This window comes from Echeneis naucrates, chromosome 13, assembly GCF_900963305.1.
Source record: "Echeneis naucrates chromosome 13, fEcheNa1.1, whole genome shotgun sequence".
Taxonomy (NCBI): domain Eukaryota; kingdom Metazoa; phylum Chordata; class Actinopteri; order Carangiformes; family Echeneidae; genus Echeneis; species Echeneis naucrates.
This window is the reverse complement of record NC_042523.1, coordinates 4331366-4356741: the sequence shown is the minus strand read 5'-3', so window position 1 is coordinate 4356741 and position 25376 is coordinate 4331366. Positions and strand designations below refer to the sequence as shown.

The window sequence follows — 25376 nt, the reverse complement described above, 5'->3', positions numbered from 1 at the left end:
GCTCCTGTAGATGTAGGCGAGGACTGAGATCTGGTAACTATGAAAGCTGCAGTTTATGATTCACATAATTTAACTATACCCAGTGACCTGTCACGGTGTATGGATGAGGCCGCTGTCGTCCTACTTCTCCGCTTGAACCCTAACTGACCAGGTGCCGTTGTACAACAGAGGTTTGATTAGAGCTCACAGATATTTTTAAAGCTGATGCTAGTTTTGTTTTTTCCCCATTCATTTCTTATTTTTTAATCAGCTTTTTTGGCTGTGATAATGCAGTGTTTCCATAAACAACTTTATGTATGGCAGTCCACCACAGTGTCAGCATCGACTGCCAATATTGATTATTTATTATTATTTCAAATGATTTAAGTTCCTTGTAGAGCTGTGTGCAGCCCCCCTCACTCTCAAGCATATTGACAATTGATCTATATGAGCACCATAGAAATCCTGTTCCATTAGTGGACCATGAAAAAAGTGATTAAAGTGTTTAACTTTCATGTCTGTCTCTTTACCGGCCCTTTCAATATGGGGTTATCATTCTGTTGTATGCAGGCCTGGGCAGTCACCATCAAATTGAAACAGTTGGTGAGGGTTTATTGAAGCCTATTTTAGAGAAGTCGAGTTCTGCAACTAAAAACTGATTCAATATGAAACATGAAACAAAATAATGTAATGTAATGAATATAATGTCACTTTACAGTGTCAGGCTTGTTTGGTGATCATGTCACTGGAGTTAAAGTGTTATTTTCCACAGTTTGAAATAGTGAATCCTTTTATATATTTTTACATTCTGTTGTACCCTACCCCTCCAGAATACCATGAAGCAAGGGAAGCAGATCCTGAGTGAGAAAAGCTTTGGCACAGCAGGGATCCAGGAACGCATCATGGAAGTGAAGGGCGAGTGGAAGCAACTGGAGGACCAGGCAGCTCAGCGTCTTGGCCACCTGCAGGAGGCCCTCAACTTTTTTCAGTTCTCCACAGAGACGGATGACTTGGTGGCCTGGCTGCAGGATGCTTACCGCTTGGTCTCCAGCGAAGACTTTGGACACGACGAGTACTCCACACAATCACTGCTCAAGAAACACAGAGGAGTCAGCGAGGCCATAGACAAACATCGTCTTCACGTGGTTGCATTGCACAAACACATGGTGGCCCTGCCTCTGCAGTATCGCGAAGAGGAGGTGGGCAGACGGAGCATGGTCAAGACGTCTGAACTTACTTTTTTGTCTTTCTACAGTCGTTGTTTTATGCTTTTTATGCCTTTCATGTCTGCAGCAGGTACAGGTTCGTATGGGGGAGGTGGAGCAGCTGTATACCGAGGTGGCTGAGGTGGCGGTGCTCAGGCAGCAGTGGCTTCATGACGCCCTCGCTGTCTACCGCATGTTCAGCGAGGTCAATGCCTGTGAACTGTGGATTGACGAGAAGGAGCAGTGGTTGGATAAGATGGAGATCCCAGAGAGACTGGAGGATGTAGAAGTGGTGGCACACAGGTGAGGAGGAGGAGCAGGCTTTATGAGGATTTATGTTTTTTTGTCTTTTTTTATTTGTTTCATAGCCACGGGGTGACAAGCTCTGACTGGCTCCCTGAATTTCTGTGATTATTTGTAGGTTCGAGAGTCTTGACCAGGAAATGAACAGCCTAATGGGAAGGATCCTGGATGTTAATCAGATTGTTCAGCAGCTCCTGGATGGAGGTCATCCTTCTTCCACAGAGGTCAGAGGGTGTCAGGACCACCTCAATTCCAGGTACTGAAATACAGCACCAGAAGTGGCCTTTTTACTACTAATATATAAATACTATTACTATTACTACATGACTTGACTGTATACTCTCAAGCGAAAGCGTTTCAACTCAAGCAACATTTAACACATTCATTCATTCGTCTTCCATCATTTTTCTGTTTCCTGGTCGCGAGGGGTGCTGGAGCCAATCCCAACTCACATTGGGTGAGGGAGGGGTACAGCCTGGACAGATCACCAGTCCGTCACAGGGCCAACACACAGAGACAGACAGACCACCAACCACTCACACTCAAACCTGCGGACAATTTAGAGTGTCTGACTGACTGTCTTTAACTAAATCCTGTTGTTGAGAAACAGACACACTAAGGTATTCAGTCTAAGCGTCTGATGTTTGTTAACCAGTTTGTACAGGCTGATGGAATTCAAAAGTGATCTGAAGTCCACAAGAAAACATTCTGACACCCACTAAGTGTTAGGGTTAGGGTTAGGGCTTTTGAGGCAAGTCAGAGCAAAGCGTAATACGAGTGAAATAGCATCATCTGTGGCTGTATTGGCTTTAGGCAAGATTAGTTTGTATGTACGTCTCAATGTTGGTAAACAACAGCGTCTTAAAGCATTTCGTAATCAACTTGTCTCTCCTGATAGGACAGACAGACAGATACATAGACTGTAATTACTGTGTGGCATCACCCGTAGGTCAGTGAGCTGCTGCACTGTTACCATCTTGGCAATGCCTGAGTCAGCCAAACGCCCAACTAATCCAAAAATGGACAAACAGGAGAGATGTGCTTGCCATTCAAACCTAAATTATGCAGAACTTTAAGCCTTAATCAAATTCTAACTTTCATCACTCCCGGAACACTTGTCATGAAGGACTTAATTTGGGGGATTCATACGCCTGTTCATTGGTCTGTTGACTGGTGCATCACTTCCTGTCAGTTGCTGTGGTAGTAAGACACTGACTCCCAAGCAGTACATCAATGCCGGAGATGTACATGGGAAATATCTGTATGTATCTGGTCTCTGGATCTGCCACCCGAGACTACTTTCTGTTTATGTCAACAAGCATATTGACGGTAACTCTTTGACAGGATTGACTTTTTTCATCCATCTTTCTCCATCTCTCTGCCTTACATATTCTGACCAATGTTGTGTCTGGCAGCTGTGTCCATGGCAGCTGGGGGTCCATGAATCTTGTGACCTTGGCACATGGAATTGGTCTTAGGGTGACCATCTGGCCTCAAGAGGAGGCCAGCCTAGAGCGCTTGACCCAAAAATAAAAACATAGAAGGATGCAAAATAAATAAGTCTCTCGTCTCATCTCCTTCTGTGGTATTCTGCGACAGTTTTAGGGTTCCAACTACATTAGATCATAATGTGTTGATCCACCTTGATGTGGCATAGTATATTATCTTTGCTTAACTTTATTGAAAAACCAACAAACTTTAAAGGAAGTCATGAATAATGATTTTCTGAAAATGAAATTAATGAAACTTAATACGCTCTAATAAGTGGAAAGGTTTAAGCAAATTTCCTGTTAATTGATCATTTTGACTCTGTAAAGTCGATAATGAAATAATCCACAGATGTTTTGTTAGCGTTCACTCAGTTTCAGCCTTTTACTTTACATTGTGAGAGCATTATCATGCCACAAATATTAAGCAACAGCAGTTATGAGATTAATCACTTATTACTGCAGTATTACTACTTTCTAACATATTGTTTTAGTTTTAAAATCAGTGTTTTGCATATATTCATGGTAAGATAATTAATAAAAACTCATTGTGGTGCATGTGAACTTAGTTTGGGTTACTTTATTTATTACATATGCCACCTTCTTGTGGAGGCCCCACCCCTCTAGTCACACCTAAACTCAACCCGACTCCCATCCTGATCTGTAAGATGACTTGTGCAGCTCTGAGGTCCACGTCACCAAGCTGTTTTCCTTCCTGCATGCTGAGAGTCGGCTTGTGTTGTCTGCCTCTCAGTGCCATTACCTCATTACAGTCACAAGCATCTCTGTGTGTGGGCATCAGTGTGCATGTTTGTGAGTGTGTTTTTCTTGGCTGAATGGGCATGTATAAGGACCTGCTGGTCTGGAGCAGAATCAGGAGAACATATTGTATGACGATATGGTAAGCAGACGAGAGCTGGGCTGAAACCACAGCAGAGCAAACAGAATCAACGGCATGAGATAAATGATGACAGCTGATGTCAGACTGTCATAAAAGTGAGCGCAACATTCATATTAATGGTGACAAAACTTATATTTGTAAATAATGCCAATGTTATATATAGGACATTTAACTTCATCTGAGTTGACTCAACAGAGAGAGCATTAGCTCAGGATCTGCATTACTATGCCTATTACTACACTGTTTGTGACTATGGCCTGGGTCCCATGAGCTGTGAGCTTGTTCAGTTGATTGTCATCTGCTGTAGTTTCTTTGGGCCTAGAACAATAAGGAGCTGCCATTCAGAGCCAATGGTTTTTCCAGATTTATTACTTTATGATGCTGAATGACTATGTTACATACCACATGGGCTATAATGCCCTGAAGAGCAAGTAGCTCAGAGCCACATCCCAGTGGTGTCATTATTTCTCTGTCCCATCCATCTCAACATCATGCCAGGTGGAACAGCATCGTGGAGCTGGTTGAGCAAAAGAAAGATCAGCTAGACTCGATGTTACGTCTGCAGAACTACCTGCTGGAGTGTGCTGAGATCAAGTCCCAAATCCAAGACAAGAGAAAAGCCATCGATGCCACCCAGTACATGGGCAGCGATCTGGGAGGAGTCTTGGCTCTGCAGAGACGCTTGTCTACCATGGAGGGAGCTCTGTCTGTCCTCGAGCCCAAACTGCTACGCCTGCAGGTGGAAGAATTTTGCATAATTTCCATCACAAACAAATGAAACAAAAGCAGAGTTGGATTCTCTTTATTTCTCAGTTTTTCTCAGCTAATAATTTTAACTGCATGTTCATTTCTCCATTCATGTCTTTTATATATATGTAAGTGTTCATTACAAACAAATAACTGTTACTGCTCTTGGAAGTTTGGAATAAATCAACAAATATAAAAGGTGATCTGATATTATGTTGGTCATGTGTGGTCATGTGCATTGTGATTGAAAAGTTGTCATTTCTTCCTGAAAATTGTTTTGACAAATAGTGTTTGTAAAAACTGCAAATTTAAATCACCTTAATCTTAAGTCTCTGTTTGGTGATGTAGGAGGAGGCTGAACATCTGGCCACCGTTCACGCCGGCCGGACCATGGAGGTTCTCGTGCCATTTGATGGAATCAGTGTGGAGTGGGAGGAGCTGAAACGCACCCTGCAGGGCTGTGAGGACTCGCTGATGGTTGCAAGCAGGCTGCAAAGCTTCATACAGGTACAGCCCATCAGAAAGTAATCTATCACACTTATTCCCTCTGAGCAGACAGTAAAACAGTTTGACTCTCCATCTCACGCTATCCCTTACCTTCCTCTGACACTACTGTAGCCCGTAACTGATATTTCAAAACTACTACAAATCTTCGACTCGTGAAAACACACCGTGTTCTGGTAATTACTCGTACAGAGCAACAGAAATGTCACCTATTGGTCATTCAAGTAAAACATTTAATACTTTAATGTGCTTAAAAGTAAGATTAAATCTTTTTTCTGGGGCTCTCTTCAGAAAGAGACAAGAGAAACTTAAAAAAATGTGTTTGAAAAATTGCTTGTTGTTGGAAGTAAATTTCACATTTTAAGGAATCTATTTGCAGTAAAATCTTGGCTCAAATGGTATTCTGGAAACAAACTGCATGATCTGCCTTCATATCATGTTGAAAAGAGAGAAGGCAGAGAAAAGTTGAATGCTGTGCATGGTTGTGCTCAATAGGCTTCAGATTATTTTCTATTTGCATGTAAAAATATCTCAAGCGTAGCCTAATCATAGAATTGAAAAAATATAAATGATCGTCCTCTCTGTCATGTCAGGATCTAGACTCATTCCTCACCTGGTTGGTCCAGACGCAAACCTCTGCAGCCTCGGAGCAGCTGCCCAATGACCTGGAAGAGGCAGAGAGACTCATCAACAAACATGCTGCCCTCAAGGAGGAGATAGGACGGTAGGTTATTCAACAACAACAAAATGCTCTGTCTTATCATCCTGTTACTAAATCCTCAGAATGAGCCCCCTAAAAGGGCCTAAAAAATATCAAGGTGTTCAGAAAGTGGTCGTCTCTGTTGGTTGTCTGTGCAGGTATGAAGAGGATTACGAGCGCCTGCAGGCCATGAACGAACTGCTGGAGTCCGAGGAGGCTCCTCTTCCCCAGGCCGCCCTGCAGCAGTGGCTCCAGAAACTCGATGTCGGTTGGAACAAACTGCTGGAGATGTGGGAGAGCAGGAGGGAAGTTCTGGTCCAGGCTCACATTTTCCACCTGTTCCTGCGAGATGTTAAACAGGCAGAATCCTTCCTGAATAATCAGGTAAGATGAAGACCGAGTGCCCTTTCTTTAGGATGGATGTCTGTCAGTCTAACACTTTCTTTCAGATACAATTGTCTCAAAAACTCTTGGATGGATTGATCTGAAACAGACAGTCATAGTCCCTAAAAGATTAATCTTATTATTTGTTGGTGATAACATGACCAAAACTAGACAACATGAATACTTAATTTGACTAGTTAGCGATAATGTGAATTGTCTAATGTGTAGTAATTGATTAACAATTAACCATTTACCTGTTGTACATTGTAGTTAAAGTTTTATTTGCTCCAACCTCACTGCATCAAAGACTTTATAAAAGTTCTGTCAAATGACTTTTAGAGATAAATGCATCTTTTATTTAGAACATGTAAGAATCTGTAACTACATCGTAGCTTTTAGGTGATGTTTGTCACGACTTGTCTGCCACTGACTGTAACAAAAATCTTCTTTGCTATGTTTTTGTTTTTTTTGTTTTTTTCGTCTTTTCATCTTTGGCCAGTAACATAGTCGAAGTAGCTCTGTGTTACACACATTTATAACTGCACTCACTGCTCACTACTCACTGCAGTGGTCTGTACTCACTGCAGTGAGTACAGACCACCATCTACACATATGACACGGTGAACAAACAACCTGGTGTCCACATGAACATGTCTCTAAACAGGCTTAATGATACTATCAGACTGGACTGGGTGGGGTTAGCGAATATATTTACCAAGATGTGTGGCGTTTTCTTTTATGATGTATAAACTCTCAGTGCCGTTTGTTTTTTGTGTATGTGTGTGTAAGAGCCTGTGTATTGGCCTGAACATTTCCTCTGTTTTGAAAAAAGACATTTTTTAACAGAATAAAAGTAAAAAATTAAAACTTTGAGGATTAGGCAGTTTTATACTCTCTTTGTGCTTGGGGATCCAAGTTTTTTTCTGATCTTTCTTCTTTTTTCCTTTTAATCTCCTGACTTCCCTGAATGTAAAAATCAGCTCACAGCTTCCACCTTCATCCTGTAGGAATCAGCGCTCGCGCACGTGGAGCTGCCCACCACGGTGGAAACAGTGGAAGCAGGCATAAAGAAACACAAGGACTTCACCACCACCATGGAGCTAAACCTGCACAGGATCAAGGCTGTGATCGAGGCCGGAGAGAGTCTGATCAGCCAGAGCAACATTTACTCTGAACGCATCAAGGAGCGCATCAACACCATCGCCAACAGGTAGCAAACGCATAAACAGAAGGGAGCTGTATTAAAGCCAAGACTGAGTCTGACTTTAAGACAATATCTATCAATTTTGCTTCAAATAGCAGGAAAACTACCGAAGTATTCAAGATTTTCAAGTTTGGATTGGGAATTTTACTTAAATGACAATATGTAATTATGTATAACAATTTCTACTTGCTAGCTTGTAAACACCCTAAACTTCAGTAGTTTTCTACTCCTTTCTTAGCTCTTCATCCATACATGAAACTCTTCGGGTCAGTCCTTAAAATTTTCTGACCATCAACAGATTTGTATTTGCCTCACTGCGGTAGCTTTACCTTAATCTGATTATGAAGCACAAAGCTCACTGCAGACATCCCAACACAGCATGACAACAATAAGAGGAATAATTACAGCTGAAGATTTTGAAGAGAAGAGAAAGTGCCCAGTCTGAGAACAGAACTGAGAGGAGACCGTGAAATCTGTGTGACGGCTTTTGTGATGAGGGGTGTGTGTGTGTGTGTGTGTGTGTGTGTGTGTGTGTGTGTGTGTGTGTGTGTGTCTCAGTTGGGGTTTTCATTTGAGTGCGTCCAACAATAGCAATGTGTTGAACCATATGGTTTTTAGATTTCATTTACATCAATTTTGGGCCAAAAAATGAACACAGTGCAACATGATTGTTTTTATGTGGCATATTCTGGTTCTGTGAAAAAAATATTACACATTTATTATATTTGCAAGGTTCTTCAATGACCAATATCACCTGTTATCTACAAACATAAATATTAGATCTATAGAATACCATTATGATTAGGACAGGAAGTACACATTTTTTAATTTTTTTATATAATATATATAAATATATTTAATATATTTATTTTATATATTTTAACATATATTTTACAGATTATAAAAATACTTCTACTGATGCGCTGAACCATGGATAAAAACTACACTGCTGCCCGAGTTAAAAAAAAACAACAACAAAAAAAAAAAACATAAATACTTCAGTGCCCATAAATTTCCAAAATAATATTGTACATATTACATTGGTCTTTTTTTGCGACTAGCCTGGCAAAACTTTGGAACAATCCTATTTTCTAATCAGGATCAAAAGGAAGGATGATCTCTTCACAAACATGGATTCAAATGCATTCATATTTTCGTATTTTTGTTAAGTACACATGACTGTGTTCAATCGTGAATACAAAACTATAGAAGTCATCATAACATTCTTCGTTATTATAGCTTTAAAAACATTTCTGCATCGGGACTGATTGTTCCAAAACAGAGTACACAAGATTTTGGGACCTGATAGAAAAGATCTGATCTATTCTAAATAGAAACAGAAATTGTGATATCACTGTCTCAAATATGAAAATGAAGCCTATGAATCACTCTTTCAGGGGAAACCAGAACAGAGAGCTAGCTCAGCAGTGGCTGGAAAAACTGAATGACCAGTGGGAACTCCAGAGGTTTCTTCAGGACTGTCATGAGGTAGGAGACCTCTGCAGACATTTACACATTCCTTTACGCTGCAGCTGACTGCTCTTGTGATTCTCTTTGGTTCTCAAGTTGATCCATTCTTTTTTGCACTGGCACACCTGTCTCTGCCTACATCAAGTTGTCCCAGAATTGTTCCGCAGTAACACAGGGATTTTTCTTTGCTGTCCTGATGAAACCATTGTGTAAATGTTACAAATGTATCAGCAGTGTCTGTAAGGATGTTCAAGGTTTCGAAAAATCATCTAATACTCGTCTCAGCTTTTGTCAGCAATATCAGGTAGCGTTTTTGATGAAATTACTAAATACCATTTCAATTCATTTTCTGTCTCTTTGTCATTCATCTGATAAAGGCCTAATTTAGTAAAACTTAGCCCTAATATAATATATAACATGATAGTATTTTACCTTATATCATATATTATATGCAACACAAGTGTTTTTGCTCGGGTGGTGATTTTGTGATTTTTGTGTTGTGCTAAAACAAGCCCAGAATGAGTCAGTCCACGCCTCATCCAAATCCTGTTGTGTTGCACACACGTCACTTCTGCTGGCTCCTGCAGTTTTTCCTCTCTGACCCTACAGTATATTTTCTGGGCCATAACCTTGTTTTAGTTTCAGCAACTTTCTCTCTCCGGCTCTCCTTAATAATTTAGCAGCACGGCCACTCATCACTAATTCAGATGAGGAAGAGTTCACTGTGCCCATGACTGTGTGTGCATGTGTATGCGTGTGTGTGTGTGTGTGTGTGTGTGTGTGTGTGCCCGTATATCTTTCATTTATCTTTCCGTGTGTATGAGGAAAGTATGCCTGTAGAAGTACAGTACGCATGAGTCTCCCTTATGTGTGTCTGCGTGGGCGTACACGCACATGTGTGCCTGTGTGCGGCTTGCAGTGGATGAGTGACACTGCGTCAGTCTGTAGGAAGCTGAGCTCTTAACTGGGATGGTGTTTTCTTCTCTGGTCCAGCCCGCACCCTCCTGGCTCTCACTGCTGCTCCCACCAACATATTTCCACTGATTTTTAAACTGTCATTTATGTTTTTAGATCTGCCGTTTATACTTATTGGCCTGGTATTTAGGCCATTTCAATTGTAAAGCAGCTTTGAACATTGCATCAGTGTTATTTATCACCATATACAAAACATTTTGAAGGTTTGGTTAATTTAGTTTTTATTCAATATCTGATTTTTGACATAATTGTGTTGTTTTATTTCTGGGATAACGAGTAGCACAGTGAGGATCGTTAACAGTCACATGGCTATGAGTTCAGTTGGTGATTCAACACTGTAATCTGCTCTGGGAATTTGTGACTGTGCTTGCTGTGAGCAAAACCCAAATCTAAAAATACTCGGGGAAAAATTATAAAAATATGTGTTTGTTTTTTTTTCTCTTATATAACCTTAAAAGTCCCGCTTCAACCTTTCTGTTCCACTTAATCCACAGAACGACTCAATCTTAAGGACAAAAGGGGAAAGTGAATTCAGATTGTACTTGCAGCTGACCTCTGGCTCTATTTCCAGAAAAGAGCAGTGCGCACACAAAGGTAGCATTGCTACAAACACTGTCTCAGTATAATATAATATAATATATAATAAGACTGTTCTTACTCTTTAGGCACCCACTGCAGTCTTCGGCTTCTTTCTTTTCCTCTTCCATTCCCATATTTCAGCTTTGTCACAGTCTCTTTGGACTTAATGTTTGTATTTTCCAATCAAATCAGACTCATTTATATAGCGCCAAATCATAACATAGTTAAAGCAGGGCACTTTACGTAAAGGGCAGGTCTAGACCAAAGTTTATTAAATTATATAAAGACACCCAACAGATCCCCTGATGAACAAGCACTTGGCAATAGTGGCAAGGAAAAACTTCCAGGAACCTCAGGCAGAATCGGGCTAAGGGGGTGTGGCCATCTGCCTTGACCGGTTGGAGGGAGGGAGGGAGGGAAACATGGGGGGTGGCAAAGTTGTGTAGAGTAGGGAGAGAGAGCAGGAGATTTTACTTTGAAATTATTTGCCATCAGTGTGTTCGGTCTATCATCTGCTTTGTTTTACCTGCTGTCTTTGTGTATATTAAATCTGTGCAGTTCTTGTTGTCACTTAGCATATGCTTTCTCTTGGTCCAGTTTCTACTGTCTCCAGAGGCCTGGCTTCATTTGGTATCTTCAGGTTTAAAACTGGATTTTCAGCCCTGAGACAGTGATTCCCTTCTTTCATATAAGCATTAAGCATTGCTTTTGGATGTCACTGTATCCAAAGTGACCAGCAGATATCAGTGTTTCTTCTCATTATATTCTACCTGAGGTTCTGGTGTGATGCTTATAATAAAAATTAGCTGAGCTAATTGATAACCAGCTTCATAGTGCAGATTATCAGGCCAGTCACTGTCAGGGTGCATTAAACAGACAGAAGATCACAGACACAAGTTAATGTTGGCACATGCTGGCCCCTAAAGTGTTTCTAGGTTTTAAGACAGAAGGAACATGTCATTTGTTACTCTATAAAATATGTAAATTAGTGATTAGTCAGTCACATCTTTTCACAATGTGTAAGAATTTATATTAACCTTTGTTTATACAGATAATCAAACTGAGACACTGGGTCTCATTCTCAACAGGGATCAGTTTGTTATTAATTTTATAAAAAAAAAAAAATGTTTCCTTATTTTATTTCTTATTTTTCAATCTGAGGTTTAGTGGATCGAATGTCGCAACTTATCAGGTGGTATCTTCACAGCTCAAGGTGATGATGACGCCTGATGACGTTCTCTGACACTCCTCCTCCTTCTCTTGCTGCCCTATTTCCTTCTCTCTCACTTCATTTCTGTCGCTTTCCCCTTTTAATGTCAAACATACTTCTCTCTCTCCTCCCCACCCATTCCTTCTCTATTTGTCCTCCCAACCATTCAATTCATTTACAGTCACATGGAGGGCTGTGTCCTCTGTAATCATGATTCTCGTCTGTGTGTGTGTGTGTGTATATTCATGCATGTTTGCGCACTACGTGTGAGTGTGATTGTCCACACTCACCACACATATTTTAGTCTCTCTCTCAACCTGTCTCCTGGAAGAGGTGATTAAAATGACAAACAAAGGGAGCATCAGATTGAAATTCATCCCCGGACCATGAAGAAAAGAGACGCAGTAAATCTATCAAACTACAAATACATGACTGAAGATAAACCACCACTCTGTCGATCCTCCACCAGCTGTCTCTCTCTACTACTATCACCCCGAGATTTTTTTCTTCTGTCCAAACCTCTTCTCCCTCTCCCTCTCTCTCTATCTGTCTTTTCTCTCTGCTTTACTACTGCAGTAGTTTCAGGCAAGCTGGAGACAGACAGTACAGCTGGCTGGGACTGCTGCAGAGAGGAACAGAGGGATGATAGTGGGGGATGGTTGTAGTGCGTGTGTGAGTAGTGCGGGAGAGGAAGAATAAAACGAAAGCTATACAGAAGTCGTGAGCGTTGCTGTTGTTTTTGGGGATGGGCGCGCTTCAATCTGTAAAGAAACGTAACAAAAAAACACTTCAGTTATTCCGTTTATTTGCTGTCACGTTCATCCACCCCCCCCCCCCCTCGCTTATACGCCATTTAAAGCCCAGCATCAATAGCCATGACCGGTGAGCCTGGAGGCACTGCCTGCATCCCCTGCCCCCCTAAAATCTCTATCCTGCTCGCTCCTCCCTCTCCTCATCCTCCATCCAGTCTCTCCTTCGACAGCCACTCGCTTCTTTACCATCCGCTCACTCGCCTGCCTGATGAAAGTGTGAGGCGGGGAGGAGCACCCATGCGTCAGCTGCCTGCTATTTTATTGTTTTAGGGAAGAGGATTTTTTTTTCTTTCTTTCTTTCTTTCTTTTTTTTTTTCTTCCCTCATTCTTATCCTTTTGATCGTCACTGATCCACCACTGCCCCTCCTCTCTCTCCTGGTTGAATATACAGTGAGTCCTCAGTAGCACAGAGAGAAGAGAGAAAAAAGGGGAGTGCAGCCTGACTCTGAAGTCTCCGGCTTGTATCCTCACCATCGAGCATTTATTGTCATTTACCCCCATGGCTGACGTTTTTCTCTCAGCACATCTTTTGTGTTGCTCACCTATCCGGAAGGCGGCTCTCCTTCTGACTCTTTCCTCTCCTTGTCAACACTCTCTCCATCTGGGTCTGCGGTGAAGAGCGTCTTTGCATGTGTGTGACAGCAGACCAGCGAGGATGCGGATAGCAGTGGCTGCCTGCAGCAGCCACAACCCTGTGGGCTATTAAACATTGCTGGTAAATAAGCTGTACTCGCTGTACGCTTGGACTGGGGGAGAGCGACTATGGCTGATGGAGGTGCAGGTGGAAATGATGGTGGATGATGATGATGATGACGAGGGTGCCGATGCTGACCTGAATTTGTTGATGATGCTGTGAGCACAGGCGTGGAGTGTTTTCTTTGTGTAATTGACTTGCGCAAATGATCTGCGTGTGCAGAATGTGGAGATTTTGCTCTGATAGAGAGTGGAGGGGTGTGTGTGTGTGGGTTGTTTACTGTGTGAGTGAGTGTTGATCAGGTGGACACTGATCTGTTGTCTGTACAGCTCCTGCCTCAATGGTTGTTGGTAAATGTTTGTCTGCCTACATGTGCCTGGTGTCCGTCAATAATATTAATGTCTGTGTGTTTGGCCTTGCTTTTCTAACCATGCGTTACTGGTGTGCGTGAATAATAGTGTGTTAAACTGTAAACTGTGGTTATTCAAATTCTTCACACAGTAAAGAATGTATTCAAAACATAAGTGTGTGAATTATGATGTAGGCCAGTGTAAGTAAGTGTGTGACTATTGTGCCATTAAACATATATCTCTAGTGGACAAAACTTCATTTCAACAATTTTGTGCATCTTTTTGTGTGTTATAGCGTTTGGGTAAATCAATATCAACAAAACTAACACCTCACAACAGCAGTTTTATACTGTGTTTGACGCCTGCTTCTCTCCCTCTCATTCTGTCCCTGTCTCTCTCGTCCAGCTCGGGGACTGGGTGTACGAGAAGATGCTAATGGCGAGGGACAGCAGCAGAGACGAGACCCAGAAGCTTCATAAGAAATGGCTCAAGCACCAGGCCTTCATGGCCGAGTTAGCCCAGAATAAGGACTGGCTGGATAAAATTGAGAAGGTGAGTGCTGCTCCTCATCCAAACCTGTTCAAGCCTGATTGATGCACTTTGCTGCTTCAATTTTGCTCACTTACTCTGGTGTTGAGTGAGTTATTATTAGACCGTTGCTCCTTGAAGTAAGATAAAATGCCACTGTGCGATGTGAAAATATCTGTTTGTGTATCTCATTATATGGTATTTGTGTTTCTTTTTTCTTTTGTTGTTGCAGTTTTTCTTTTCTTTCCTTTTTTTTTTTTTTTTTTTTTAATACTGCTCCTCTATTTCAGAATGCTCCTTTTTTGCTTTCCATAAAAGGACTGCCATCCAACAGGTGGCGTTCTCACCTTCTGTTGCCATGTGCCATGCATTAGCTGTGGTTGCAAATAAAATGTTGACAGTGCCAAACAGGTTGCAAATAGCAATTCAATTATTAAGAAGCTTTGTCCTGACCAGTGCTTCTGCTCTTCTTCTAGAGATTATTTGAATCTTTAACATCTTGTCCCTCTGAATAATCATGCATCAAATTGCTGAATCACAGACATGTTTTGTTGTTTCAAGAGAAACAGAGAAGTAGTTAGTTTTTGTCTGCACTCTCTTTGACATCACTGGCCGGTCCCCTCAACTGCTTCTCTGAGTCTTGATAAGATGCCCTTAATATTAAGAAGGTTTATACAGCACATCAGCCTCTTGTCTAAAGCTACAGCTGACAAAGACCTCACTAAATTAGTCAGTGTTTCTACAGCAACATGATTTCCAAAAATGGGAAATCTGGGTGGTCTTCGTGCTGTTGGACTGCCCACTACAACTTGAGTCTGGATGTCTAGAGTTGAATGGAGGTTCACTTTTCCACATACCTCATTTGTGGGATTTATTAGCTTCATCCAAAGTCACAAGTGTTTTGTGTATGTACACTTCTGTGCCTTTATTTGGCCTGTAAGAGGCAGTGAGAGTGACGATTGAATGACATTTGTGCATTGTATGAAACTGCAGATGGCCCAAGCCAGCTATTATGTTGCTATCTTTACTGTCTATACTGTTATCAATTTCTGCATCTTTCAAGTTGCTTCATTCCTCCAAATTATTTGCAAGCCACCTGTTAAATGTTACGATCCCAAGAAGAGAGCAAGAGAGAGGAAGAGAAGAGAAAAGAGCCTCATGTTCGGTCTGTGTAACTTTCTAAAACGAACCACGCTTTTCCTTCCCACCTGTTTCATGTCATCAGGCCATGTAGACAATTGGTGGATAACAATCATCATGTTGCATTACAGTGATTATTATCAGTACAAAATCAAATATCACACGTAATGTCTCTCTGAGTGCCCAGGATGAGTACAAACCAATGGTTGGGAAACACACGATAGGATGGACCTAAATGGGCTCATGTAGAAAAGCAAACCTGTCACTGTTTAGTTAGCAGGCTGCACTTCTGTCTGATATCTGCTCCAAGGAAACACAAAGAACAGTCTTTTTAAGGTTTGTAGTGAGGAAAAATTATGAAGTTTTAAGTGTCCCACTTTTGCTTTGATGGTGAATCCAGTTGAATGGGGTGGTGGCTCAGCCCTCTGCAGTCTGGTACTGAGTACGGCTGAAACTGGATTCCCCTGTGGGAGCAGAGTGAACCAAGCCAAGGTACAACACTGCATCGTTGTTAATATCTAAATAGATTCTGTACCTTTGACATGATTGAGCTGAAATTTATAGTGATTGAGATATTGGTTGGTGTTAAACACAAAATAAATGTATGCTGTCGTAGTTGGCCAAATGGTTGCACTTTGTCTCATATACCCAGAAATCATTTTAATCCAGCCGTGAACCTTGTTGCAAGTCAGAGGTGTGGAGTTTGTATCTTCTCCCCGTGCCTGCGTGGATTTCCTCCCAAAGACATCATGTTTGGGTTAACTGGTGACTCTCAACTGTCCATAGGTCTGTAGAGTGTGAGTGTGAGTCTCTGTGTGTTGGCCCTGTGATGGACTGCTGACCTGTCCAGGGTGTACCCCACCCTCACCCAGTGTGAGCTGGGATTGGCTCATGCACCCCCTGCGACCGGGGAATGGATAAGCGGTAGAAGACGAATTGCCATTTTTAGGTTAGTTGGGGATAATAATGTGTCAGCGTGTTCTTAGAAGTACAGTAGTACTGGCCTTCTTTTAATCATATGAGGCTTTATAGCTGTTGGCAGATATTAGTCTCTGAAGTTGCTCATCTTAGCAACTTGTAATTTTCTGTGAGATAACAGTTGTAGTATTTGCCATTTTGTCATGACAATACAGTTCAGGATTTGCACACATTGTTGAATATTTTTGTCCTAGTGCATGGTGCAGTTGTGTCTCTGTTTATGTCCTCTGAGAATTGTTGATGTATTTATGTAAACTGGTAAGAAGCCCTGACTAGTGTGAAGGACATATCCTGGTTTTAAAGTAGTGTTGGACTGTATGGGTAGCTGAATTACAAAATGGTAAACAATTGAACAATAGACAATGCATTTCAATCACCCCAGTAAGTTACCTGATCTGTTCAATTTGACAGATGATATTTATTTCCATCATGTACAGTACAGGCCAAAAGTTTGGACATACCTTTTCATTCAAATGAATAGGAAAGCGTGTCCAAACTTTTGGCCTGTACTGTAGTTCCGCTTGTTCGTGGTCCTGTTCATCATCCAGATTGTTTTGGAGTGGTTCACAGACCTGAACTACCAGCTGATATAAAACATGTTTGATATTCAGAATAGGTGCAGATAGATAATAAAATCTTCATTATGATGAATATTAACCTTATCTCTCTGACTGCTTTCTTATTCTTTCCCAGTGTACAGCCATACGACATGTATGGGTGTATGGCTGCATACTGATAACTTAATAATACCCCATAGTGTATTTGATACGCCATTACTTGTTGTTTTACCATTTTAAAGTCAATTGGGTTTATGAAACTCTGTCAGGGTTATACAGCAAAGTTTAAGACTAAGAACACAAACTGGAGGACAGAGAGACAAAGTCTTAATGATCTAAGGACATATTAATATGCTTAGCCAGTAGTTTCTGATTCTTGGAATGTCAATCAAAGAAAAATGCGACTAACTGAAGTTTGATTCCCTTTGATTCCCTCATTCCTCAGCAAGACATCAATGGCCAAAAATCTTACTATATCTGAGTGAGTGCCCTGCTTGATTTTTAATTGATGAGGAGGAACCTCAAGTATGAAGCGGAGTAAAAATCTCACTCTAATCTCTAGACTTCTGTTAATACTCATTGACATTGTATAATACCTAGTACAACCATGACCATAAAAGCTTTGCAATGCATCTTAGGTTAAGTTGCAGCAAGGAGATGAAAATATGATAAAATAAAATAAAATCACATAAAATGAAGTAAAAGACACTAATAATAAGCAAATGGCATCACTGAAAAACCAGTCTGTAGAAAGAAGGTTTAAAAAAAAAGTGGTTGAAACCTGAAACCTGTCTCCTTCTGTTCACAATATTTTTTATTTCGAGACTCCTTTTGGTTCATTGGAATTTGGAATTACACAGTTGAACTGTCAGAAGTAAAAGTTTCTTACTGTATTTGTGGAGGAAGTAGATTTGTCTCAAGCCCTAATGAACACTGGCCACATGTTCTGTTTCCTTTGGGTTTCCATGATTCTGTTTTTCGGTTTCTGCTATAATTCCCTCATTTCTGGGAATCCACGTTTAAGGTGATGTGATTTCTCTTGGTGCATTCAGTGCCACCCTGAAACTTGTTAAAATCGATTTGATTAGTCATGGTGAAATCTGGATTGCTGTTGAACCTCTTTGAAAACTCATTAGCTTTTTCATGTTTCCTGTTGTCCAGCTGCTACTGTAGTTGCAATTCAGACGGCAATAATGGACCATCATTTCATCAGTGGATGATGTAACTCACCATGTTCACGTACAGTACAGGCCAAAGATTTGGACACACCTTCTCATTCAAATGAATAGGAAAGTGTGTCCAAACGTTTGGCCTGTCCTGTATACATACACATTATACACAAGTAATGTTAGACATGACCTTATAAACGCCTGCCTTTTGTGCATTTAAATTTGGTAAAACAGAAAGAAATTGTATCAAGAAGTAAAAAGAATTGTGCCATTTAACTAGCAAGAAATAGAAGGAAAGGAATTGAGGAGGACCGGAATGCATTATATTCACTTATAGACTATTTATTTTTAATTAATTTAACTCAGGAAAATGAATTATTAGTGCGGTTTACAGGGTTTTGAAACCTTTATGTATAGATTCTCTTGATAATGTTAAGGATGATATGCTAACACCACCACCTCAGTGATACTGAAAGAATCCAAACCAGTAGGAGTTGAAGGCAATGTTGATGACGAGAACAATTTTCATGACCCCGCACTACTTTACTCCACACCACCTTTTGTTCTCTCGCTTCCATTAGACAGGACACAGGCTGAGATTTAAAGATGAAGTGAAGTAAGAGAGATCAGAAGGGCCAACTAAAGCTGCTCTCAAGCATTGCAATCAAACGAAAGCTGTAGGTGGAAATCTGCACAGGGCCAAATTTCATAAGCTGGTGTTTGCAGTGTTCTGAATGTGTAATGCAGTGTGTAATCAATAACTGCTGTTCTGTAGCTGCAGGATGACTGGGCTTCCATACACAAAACTTAATACGTAATATCTGCTTTGTAAGACAAAATCAAATTCATAAAAGCTTCAAAATGAATCCTTCAGCATTCATTACGAAGAGGACCTGAGCAGTCCTGATGTCAGTTTGCTTTTTTACAGCCACTTGTACAGGTTTGTGCTCTCTAACTTCAGATACAACCAGTTTTGTTTTGTTTTTTTTACACGTGTCCTGTGCCAGTTGTAAAGGCTTCCTTTGTCATTCTGGGATGTAACTGCAGTGATTTAGACCAGACTAAAGTTACTGGCTATTAGAGGGGGATGTGCTTACTCGAAGCAGATTGTGTTTGCGTATGTGACTACATGGAGTAATCTGTGTGTGCACGGTAAAAAAAAAGTATCCCTCATAGTCTATGCAGTTGATACTGAACTCATTGGGTTTTTGATTCCTGTCCCTTTCGCGCTTCCATTATTATTAATATTTAATGGCCTTCATTTATTCATTAGGGATGACAGTGCCAGCGTGTGCTGCTCTGCGTGAGGCCCTTTGTGTTTTATCACATGCTAATGAAGATGTGAATAATGGTAACTTTTAATTAGTGTGTTCTTTTAATGAAATGAAACTAATGATACAATACATCTATATTAATGTGTAAACTTCAGTTTGGCTTCTTATCTAGGTTTCTGTCTTTTTGTTTTGTGAATGATGGTTTTAAATTTGTAGTAGCAGTCAGCAAAATTCCTTTTGCTGCTTGTATGCAGTTAGCCCATCTGGTAAAAAAAAAAACTGGCATAGGCATAGAACTCGAGCTGAATAGAGGGTGATGCTGCAATCCATGCAATCCTTAATTGTGTGTACAGTGAGGGGCCTCATTAATGTCTTAATTTGTCAGATTCAGGTCTACGTTGTTACGTCTCATCAGCTGAAGTTGACTTGGCTAGCCTTGTCTTTAATAAGGCTTGGCGAACATTCTAGCATTAGCTTCAACTCAAAGCCTGGCTTATTTTACTGGTAGCATTTTGACTTCATGGACAACAGGAGCGTTTAACCTCAAATCTATTTGCCATCAGCAACGGTGCAGCAAAAAAGCCCAAACAAATCAAAAAACAACTATTGATTCTGGGAAGATTTCTAAGAATTCTCAATACTTTGTAATGAAAGATGATCAGGAGTCTAAAAGAATGTCTTTTTCATGACACGAGCATCCCAATGAATTACCCCTACTCACATTAAGCTAGTGTAACATAGGAGAGGACAGTGAAATGAAAAGAAACCCATCAGTGTTTTCATCTCATGTGAGCTGTGGGTGCTCTCAGCTCACACAATGAACCGTACAATAATACCCCTAGAAAATAAAAAAGTTTGATGATGGCCTACGTAGTGCTGATGTGTTGACATGAATAGCTTCCCTCTTTTTTCTTGAGCATAGGGACAAGCAACTGGGCACATATGATAAAAAAAATACAGGTGGTGATTGTTCAAGTTCAGTAAATTTCAGGAGTTCTGGATTTCTCTCTTTTTGTCAATTACATTGGGGCATAAAAGTGTGTTTCAATAACTTACATTAAACACTGACACTGTTACTGCCTTGCTCCCTTTTTTAAAACTGAAAAACATCACAGACTCAACAGTTTTTCAACCAATTCAACAAATTTGAGAGCTCAAATGGGCATCAAAGTTGTTTCCGCTTTTTAGACCTGAGCTCTGGAGCAGATGTTTGCTGTAATACACAGAGCAGACAGATAGATAGATAAATAGATAGATAGATAGATAGATATACTTTATTTATCCCAGGCTGGGAAATTGCAGTGTAGCAGCGGCATTACACACAGAAACATCAAACAACATAGGATAAGAATAAAGATATATACAGTAAAGAACAAATTCTACATAATAAATATCAAAATAGCAAGCAAAAGCAATAGAAATAAAAATGTTTTGTACAAAGGACAAAGTATATACAACAAATGGCAGTGTTGGTTTAGTGCAAAGTTAAGTTAAAAGTGTAAAAAAAATAAAAAATAAAAAATGCAGGAAGCAGGATGAGGGCAACCCATCTGTCTCTGTTAGCATCGGTATCCTACCAGCGCATCTCACTCTGTCCTTCAGCGTTTCTTATTCTTTTTCTGCTATGCCATTTTCAATCAATTTATTTTTTCCAATGTTGTCGTCATGACTTCAGAAAATTGTGATTGGAGACTGGATTTAAAGTGAGGAGCTGATATTATGTGGTTTAACCATGGGGCTATTGAGATACAGGAATACTTGATGTTTTGGATGTCTGCACTTGAGTAATAATTCAACTTTTATAAATACACTTTTTATATTGTCCCCTTGAAACAGTAGTTGGGAATTTCAAGTCATTTTAGTAAAAGCAAGCCGAAGAGTAACTACTACCTCAGTGATCACTACACAGATCTTTTCCACGTTCAATCAGTACACATCAGAGGCAGTAGAGGTTGTATTTGAGAATTTCCAAACCTTTCTTCAATTAATGCAACATGATAACTTCTTTTTTTAAACCCTCCCTATCTAGTATGGCATTGACTTTCAAACACCACACCCCCTGTTTGTGACATGGGCTTTCCGTTCGTTCACACCCGGATAACCATGATGACGAAAGAGGACGTTATACAACCGTTTATTAGTTGTTGTTAGTTTAGCAGCAGATACTTTGAACTGGCAGGCTGAGTATGAGTGAGTGTGGAGTAGCTGCTGTGTGAGCCTGTGGGGGAAGCTGCTCGAGCCTACGCAGCCGACCTACTCACCGCAGTGGATTAGCAGCCGGAGAAGCAGCAAGCAGAAAAAGTGCTGTTGTGGCTCTCATTCTACTGCACGTAATTCATTTGGGGTTTTTGTGTGTGTGTGTGTGTGTGTGTGTGTGTGTGCGCGTGTGTGTGTGTGTATGTGTGATCATGCACGTACACGTATACACAGACAGATGCATTGTCCTTCAGGTGTCCATAATCTTTCTCTTTGTTCTGGAAATAAACTCCAGCTCTTAAAAGATAATTAGTGGTGCTTTTGACAAAAACAGGACATTTCTTCATCTTGTTTAACTCTTTTTCTTCAGTCGTGCTCATAATCTGGCACTGTGGTACCGTTGTCTGTCATTTCATTTAATGTAGGATATTTGAGTTTGTTTATTCAAAACATATTTTCTATTGTAACATATGTATTGACACATAAGTATTGTGAAATACAACATTTTCGAAATAAAAATGAACTATTGCTACTTCACATATAATATACATGTATGCAGTAGAAGCAAAAATGCTTTTATTTATTGTACATGTATTTATTGATCGGAAAATGATTAGGAATATATATTTAATACATAGAAATATTTTTTGTGAGAAATGACATGTTTCGTACCATCTGACTTAACATTTATGTTATAATATACACTGTTTTTAGGGAATATTTGGTTGGACTCCCGTGTTGTCTTCAGTGTTAATGTACTTGTTCTGGGAACCTTCTTACGGTATCAGAGCCATCTGGTTTCCAGTCATTGGGCCCCATCTCAGTCTGTAGATTGTATCATAATCTGAGTGAGTCAGGCAGGATGTTGTCCTAATGATAATGAGTCGCTGTTCAAAGTTACTTTACTTTCTTTGCGAGATGTCTTGGTTGAGTCCAAAACTGCCAACTGCTGATACCCAAATGCTGGAAAATTTTGTTTTCTGCTGAAAATTGGGTCAGGAATATGTTTTTATGATAAAATGAATAAAGAAGGAAGGAAAGTCAGCAATTTATGTTTCCTTGAGGGTTCAATAATTTCAGTTTGCAGTACAATGAATCTTATACTCATGAGTTTAAATCATTATTACACTTCTTATGGACACAATGTAAACCTTTCCTTCATTTTACAAGGTGCATGCTTGTTACAGTAAAAGCTTTTTTTATCATTTGATAAGGTGTTCTTAGATTTAATCTTCGGTCAGTGAATTCTTTTCTTTTATCTTTTTAGAATGACTGTAGATAAATGTCTTTTTTCTTCGTTTTGGCCTATTTCCTCTAGCTCTGTAACACATATTCTAGGGAATAACCTCTATTCCCTATAACACAAACACACATGGAAACCCACACATACAAAGCCTTCACAATACGAATTACGATTGGATGGGGGAAGGTTTTCACCGTGGGGGAGGAGAAATAAAAACACAAAAATAAAACGGGAGCAGGTGTACATAAAGAAAGTGTGTGTGTGTGTGTGTGTGTGTGTGTGTGTGTGTGTGTGTGTGTGTCTGTCTGTGGAGAATAAACTGCCACATAAATTAACTCACATTCGCCTCCCCTTTGTCTCTCTTTTTGTGTTCATATTTCTGCCCCCTTTCTGTACCTCATCCTGCTCTAAAGCACATTTTAGACATGCACACACACACTCCTCCTCCTTACGTGATACCACAATATATATACATATATATATATACAAATATATATATATATATATATATGAAAATGTCCAATGTGTGTGTGTAACCAGTGCCTGTTTATTTGCAGCTCTACATTTTAAATTGTAAAACTGCTTAAAATTTTTTGTAACAATATTTTGGTTGCATCATCTCATATCAGAATATTCACAGTTTAATCGATGAACAGTAATCATAATCTGCCCATGAAAACAATATTCATCAGCTCACAGCATCTGTCTTTCTGTCTTTCACAAGATTTTTCTAGACTCTTCATCGTTGCTCATTTTACATTTTGTTATTGTCTTTTCAGCATTTGTTGAGTCATTTCTGCTCATCAGTATCAATACAGTTAGAAATCAATGTTTAGAAACTTGATTCTTCTTGTGGGAATCTCACGAGCTAATTTTATCAGACCAGATGACGCAAGTTTCAGGTGTCCTTTGGAATAAATTTGTATGTTGATGAAAAGACAGACTAATGTTGTTATGTCCAGCTATGACATGTTCAAAATTCTTTGATACTCTCTTGGTGCTATGTATAGACCTAGTGGCTGATTTTTATTTTATTAAGTATAATGTCATGACCAGATTGCAGTTTGGTAGTTTGTTTTGTGGTGCAACAATAAAGGAACGTGTTGAACTTAGTGTTGTGATTATGGTGCAATGTTTGTTAGTTTATCTATGTTTCCCTTGACAGCATTATGTCATGTGTTTTACCCCAGTCTCATCCCTCTCTGGGTGTCCCCCCCCCCCCCTCTTTCTGTCCATCCAGGAGGGCCAGCAGCTGATGCAAGAAAAGCCAGAGCTCCGTCCTGTGGTCCAGAAGAAGCTGGAGGAAATCAGGGAGTGTTGGCAGGATCTGGAGAGCACCACTCAGGCGAAAGCCCGCCAACTCTTTGAGGCTAACAAGGCAGACCTGCTGGTGCAGAGCTACGAAAGCCTGGACCAGAGACTGGGCCAGCTGGAGGGTCAACTGGCCTATGTGGACCAAGGCCAAGACCTCACCACTGTTAACAAGCAGCTCAAAAAACTACAGGTACATTGGATAAAGAAATAAAATAATAATCAGATTTCTTCAACCTCCAGCTTACTAACTGTCACTTTAAGTTCTGGTAATGCCTTAGTGGGGTGACATGATACCCATTTGGATATAGCACATATCACAGGTGTGTGAGTCCCGAGTTGGACTCCCCCAGCCAGTTGGATCATTGACTCCAAATTGTTCCCCAACTCCTGAACTCCCCAGATTTTCCAGTGCAGCCTTCCAATAAAGGCATTAAATCACCAGAATCATCAGAATATGATGATTGTGCAGCTGTAATTGCGTGTTAACAATTAAACCAAATTGATTCATTCATCAGGGACAGGTCGCCAGTTCATCACAAGGCCAACACACTGAGACAGATAGAGACCAACAACCACTCACACTCACACTCAGACCTACAGACTTTTTAGAGTCACCGATTTAACCCAAACATGATGTCTTTGGATGGTGGGAGGAAACCAGAGTACCTGGAGGAAACCCACACAGGCACAAGGAAAACATGCAAACTCCACACAGAAAGGCCCCAGGCTGGGAACTGAACCCGCAACCTTCTTATTGTGGAGCGACAGTGCTGACCACTATGCCGCCATACTGCCCCCCCAGGCTTTTATTATATAACTTTTGTTATTATATATATATATAACTTTTTGTATTACACTAAGCAGATTCTTTCCAACACATGAATCATGAAACCTGCCTGATCAGCAATGTGCAGAGTTAAAAAAAAAAAACATGCAAACACCAGGATTAAAATTCTGTCATTTCTAATTATCAAATTTTTACACAGTCAATACTTGTGCCTGAACCATGATGTATTCTCCATAAATGCATATGGTGGGTTTAATTTTAAGTTTAAGTTGGCAAGGGTGCAGTAAAAGGACATTTTTTTATGTTAGATGTCAGGATGTAACTCGACACCTCCGACAGTGGTGGTTCAGAGGGTTCAGTTTCTTTCACCAGTAAACAGCAGGCAGATGTGACACAGCTGGGCTGACACGCAAATCCATCCTCTCATTACCTCATCATTTCAACAGACATCTCTCATTCTCCTCCCACAGTATGCCGCTTACAGCTTCCTTTAACAGGCCGCCATTAGCACTGCTTTTCCACATCATCTTAACATCAAACCAAACTCCACTTCCCAGCATCCATCCTGACAAGGGGTACAGTAACCTTCACTACACTTCATGTCTCTCAGCTATTCTTTTGCTGCTTTCGGTCATCTTTAGTCTCATTTTGCTTTAATGTTTTTTGTTTTCAAGTGTTGAACCTTC

General features: G+C 40.3%; 1 protein-coding gene across 1 annotated transcript in view; it reads left to right on the top strand.

Annotated features, from left to right (window-relative positions):
* The window catches only part of sptbn4b (spectrin, beta, non-erythrocytic 4b), a 58005-nt gene that overhangs the window by 14705 nt on the left and 17924 nt on the right, over nucleotides 1-25376 (top strand). Inside the window, exons 15-25 of the mRNA XM_029516843.1 lie at nucleotides 810-1178; nucleotides 1273-1487; nucleotides 1606-1743; nucleotides 4374-4614; nucleotides 4971-5129; nucleotides 5720-5850; nucleotides 5985-6210; nucleotides 7218-7420; nucleotides 8812-8902; nucleotides 13910-14056; nucleotides 23830-24093. Of these exons, the coding sequence (XP_029372703.1) occupies nucleotides 810-1178; nucleotides 1273-1487; nucleotides 1606-1743; nucleotides 4374-4614; nucleotides 4971-5129; nucleotides 5720-5850; nucleotides 5985-6210; nucleotides 7218-7420; nucleotides 8812-8902; nucleotides 13910-14056; nucleotides 23830-24093 (2184 nt within the window). The remainder of the gene's footprint in view (nucleotides 1-809; nucleotides 1179-1272; nucleotides 1488-1605; nucleotides 1744-4373; nucleotides 4615-4970; nucleotides 5130-5719; nucleotides 5851-5984; nucleotides 6211-7217; nucleotides 7421-8811; nucleotides 8903-13909; nucleotides 14057-23829; nucleotides 24094-25376) is intronic.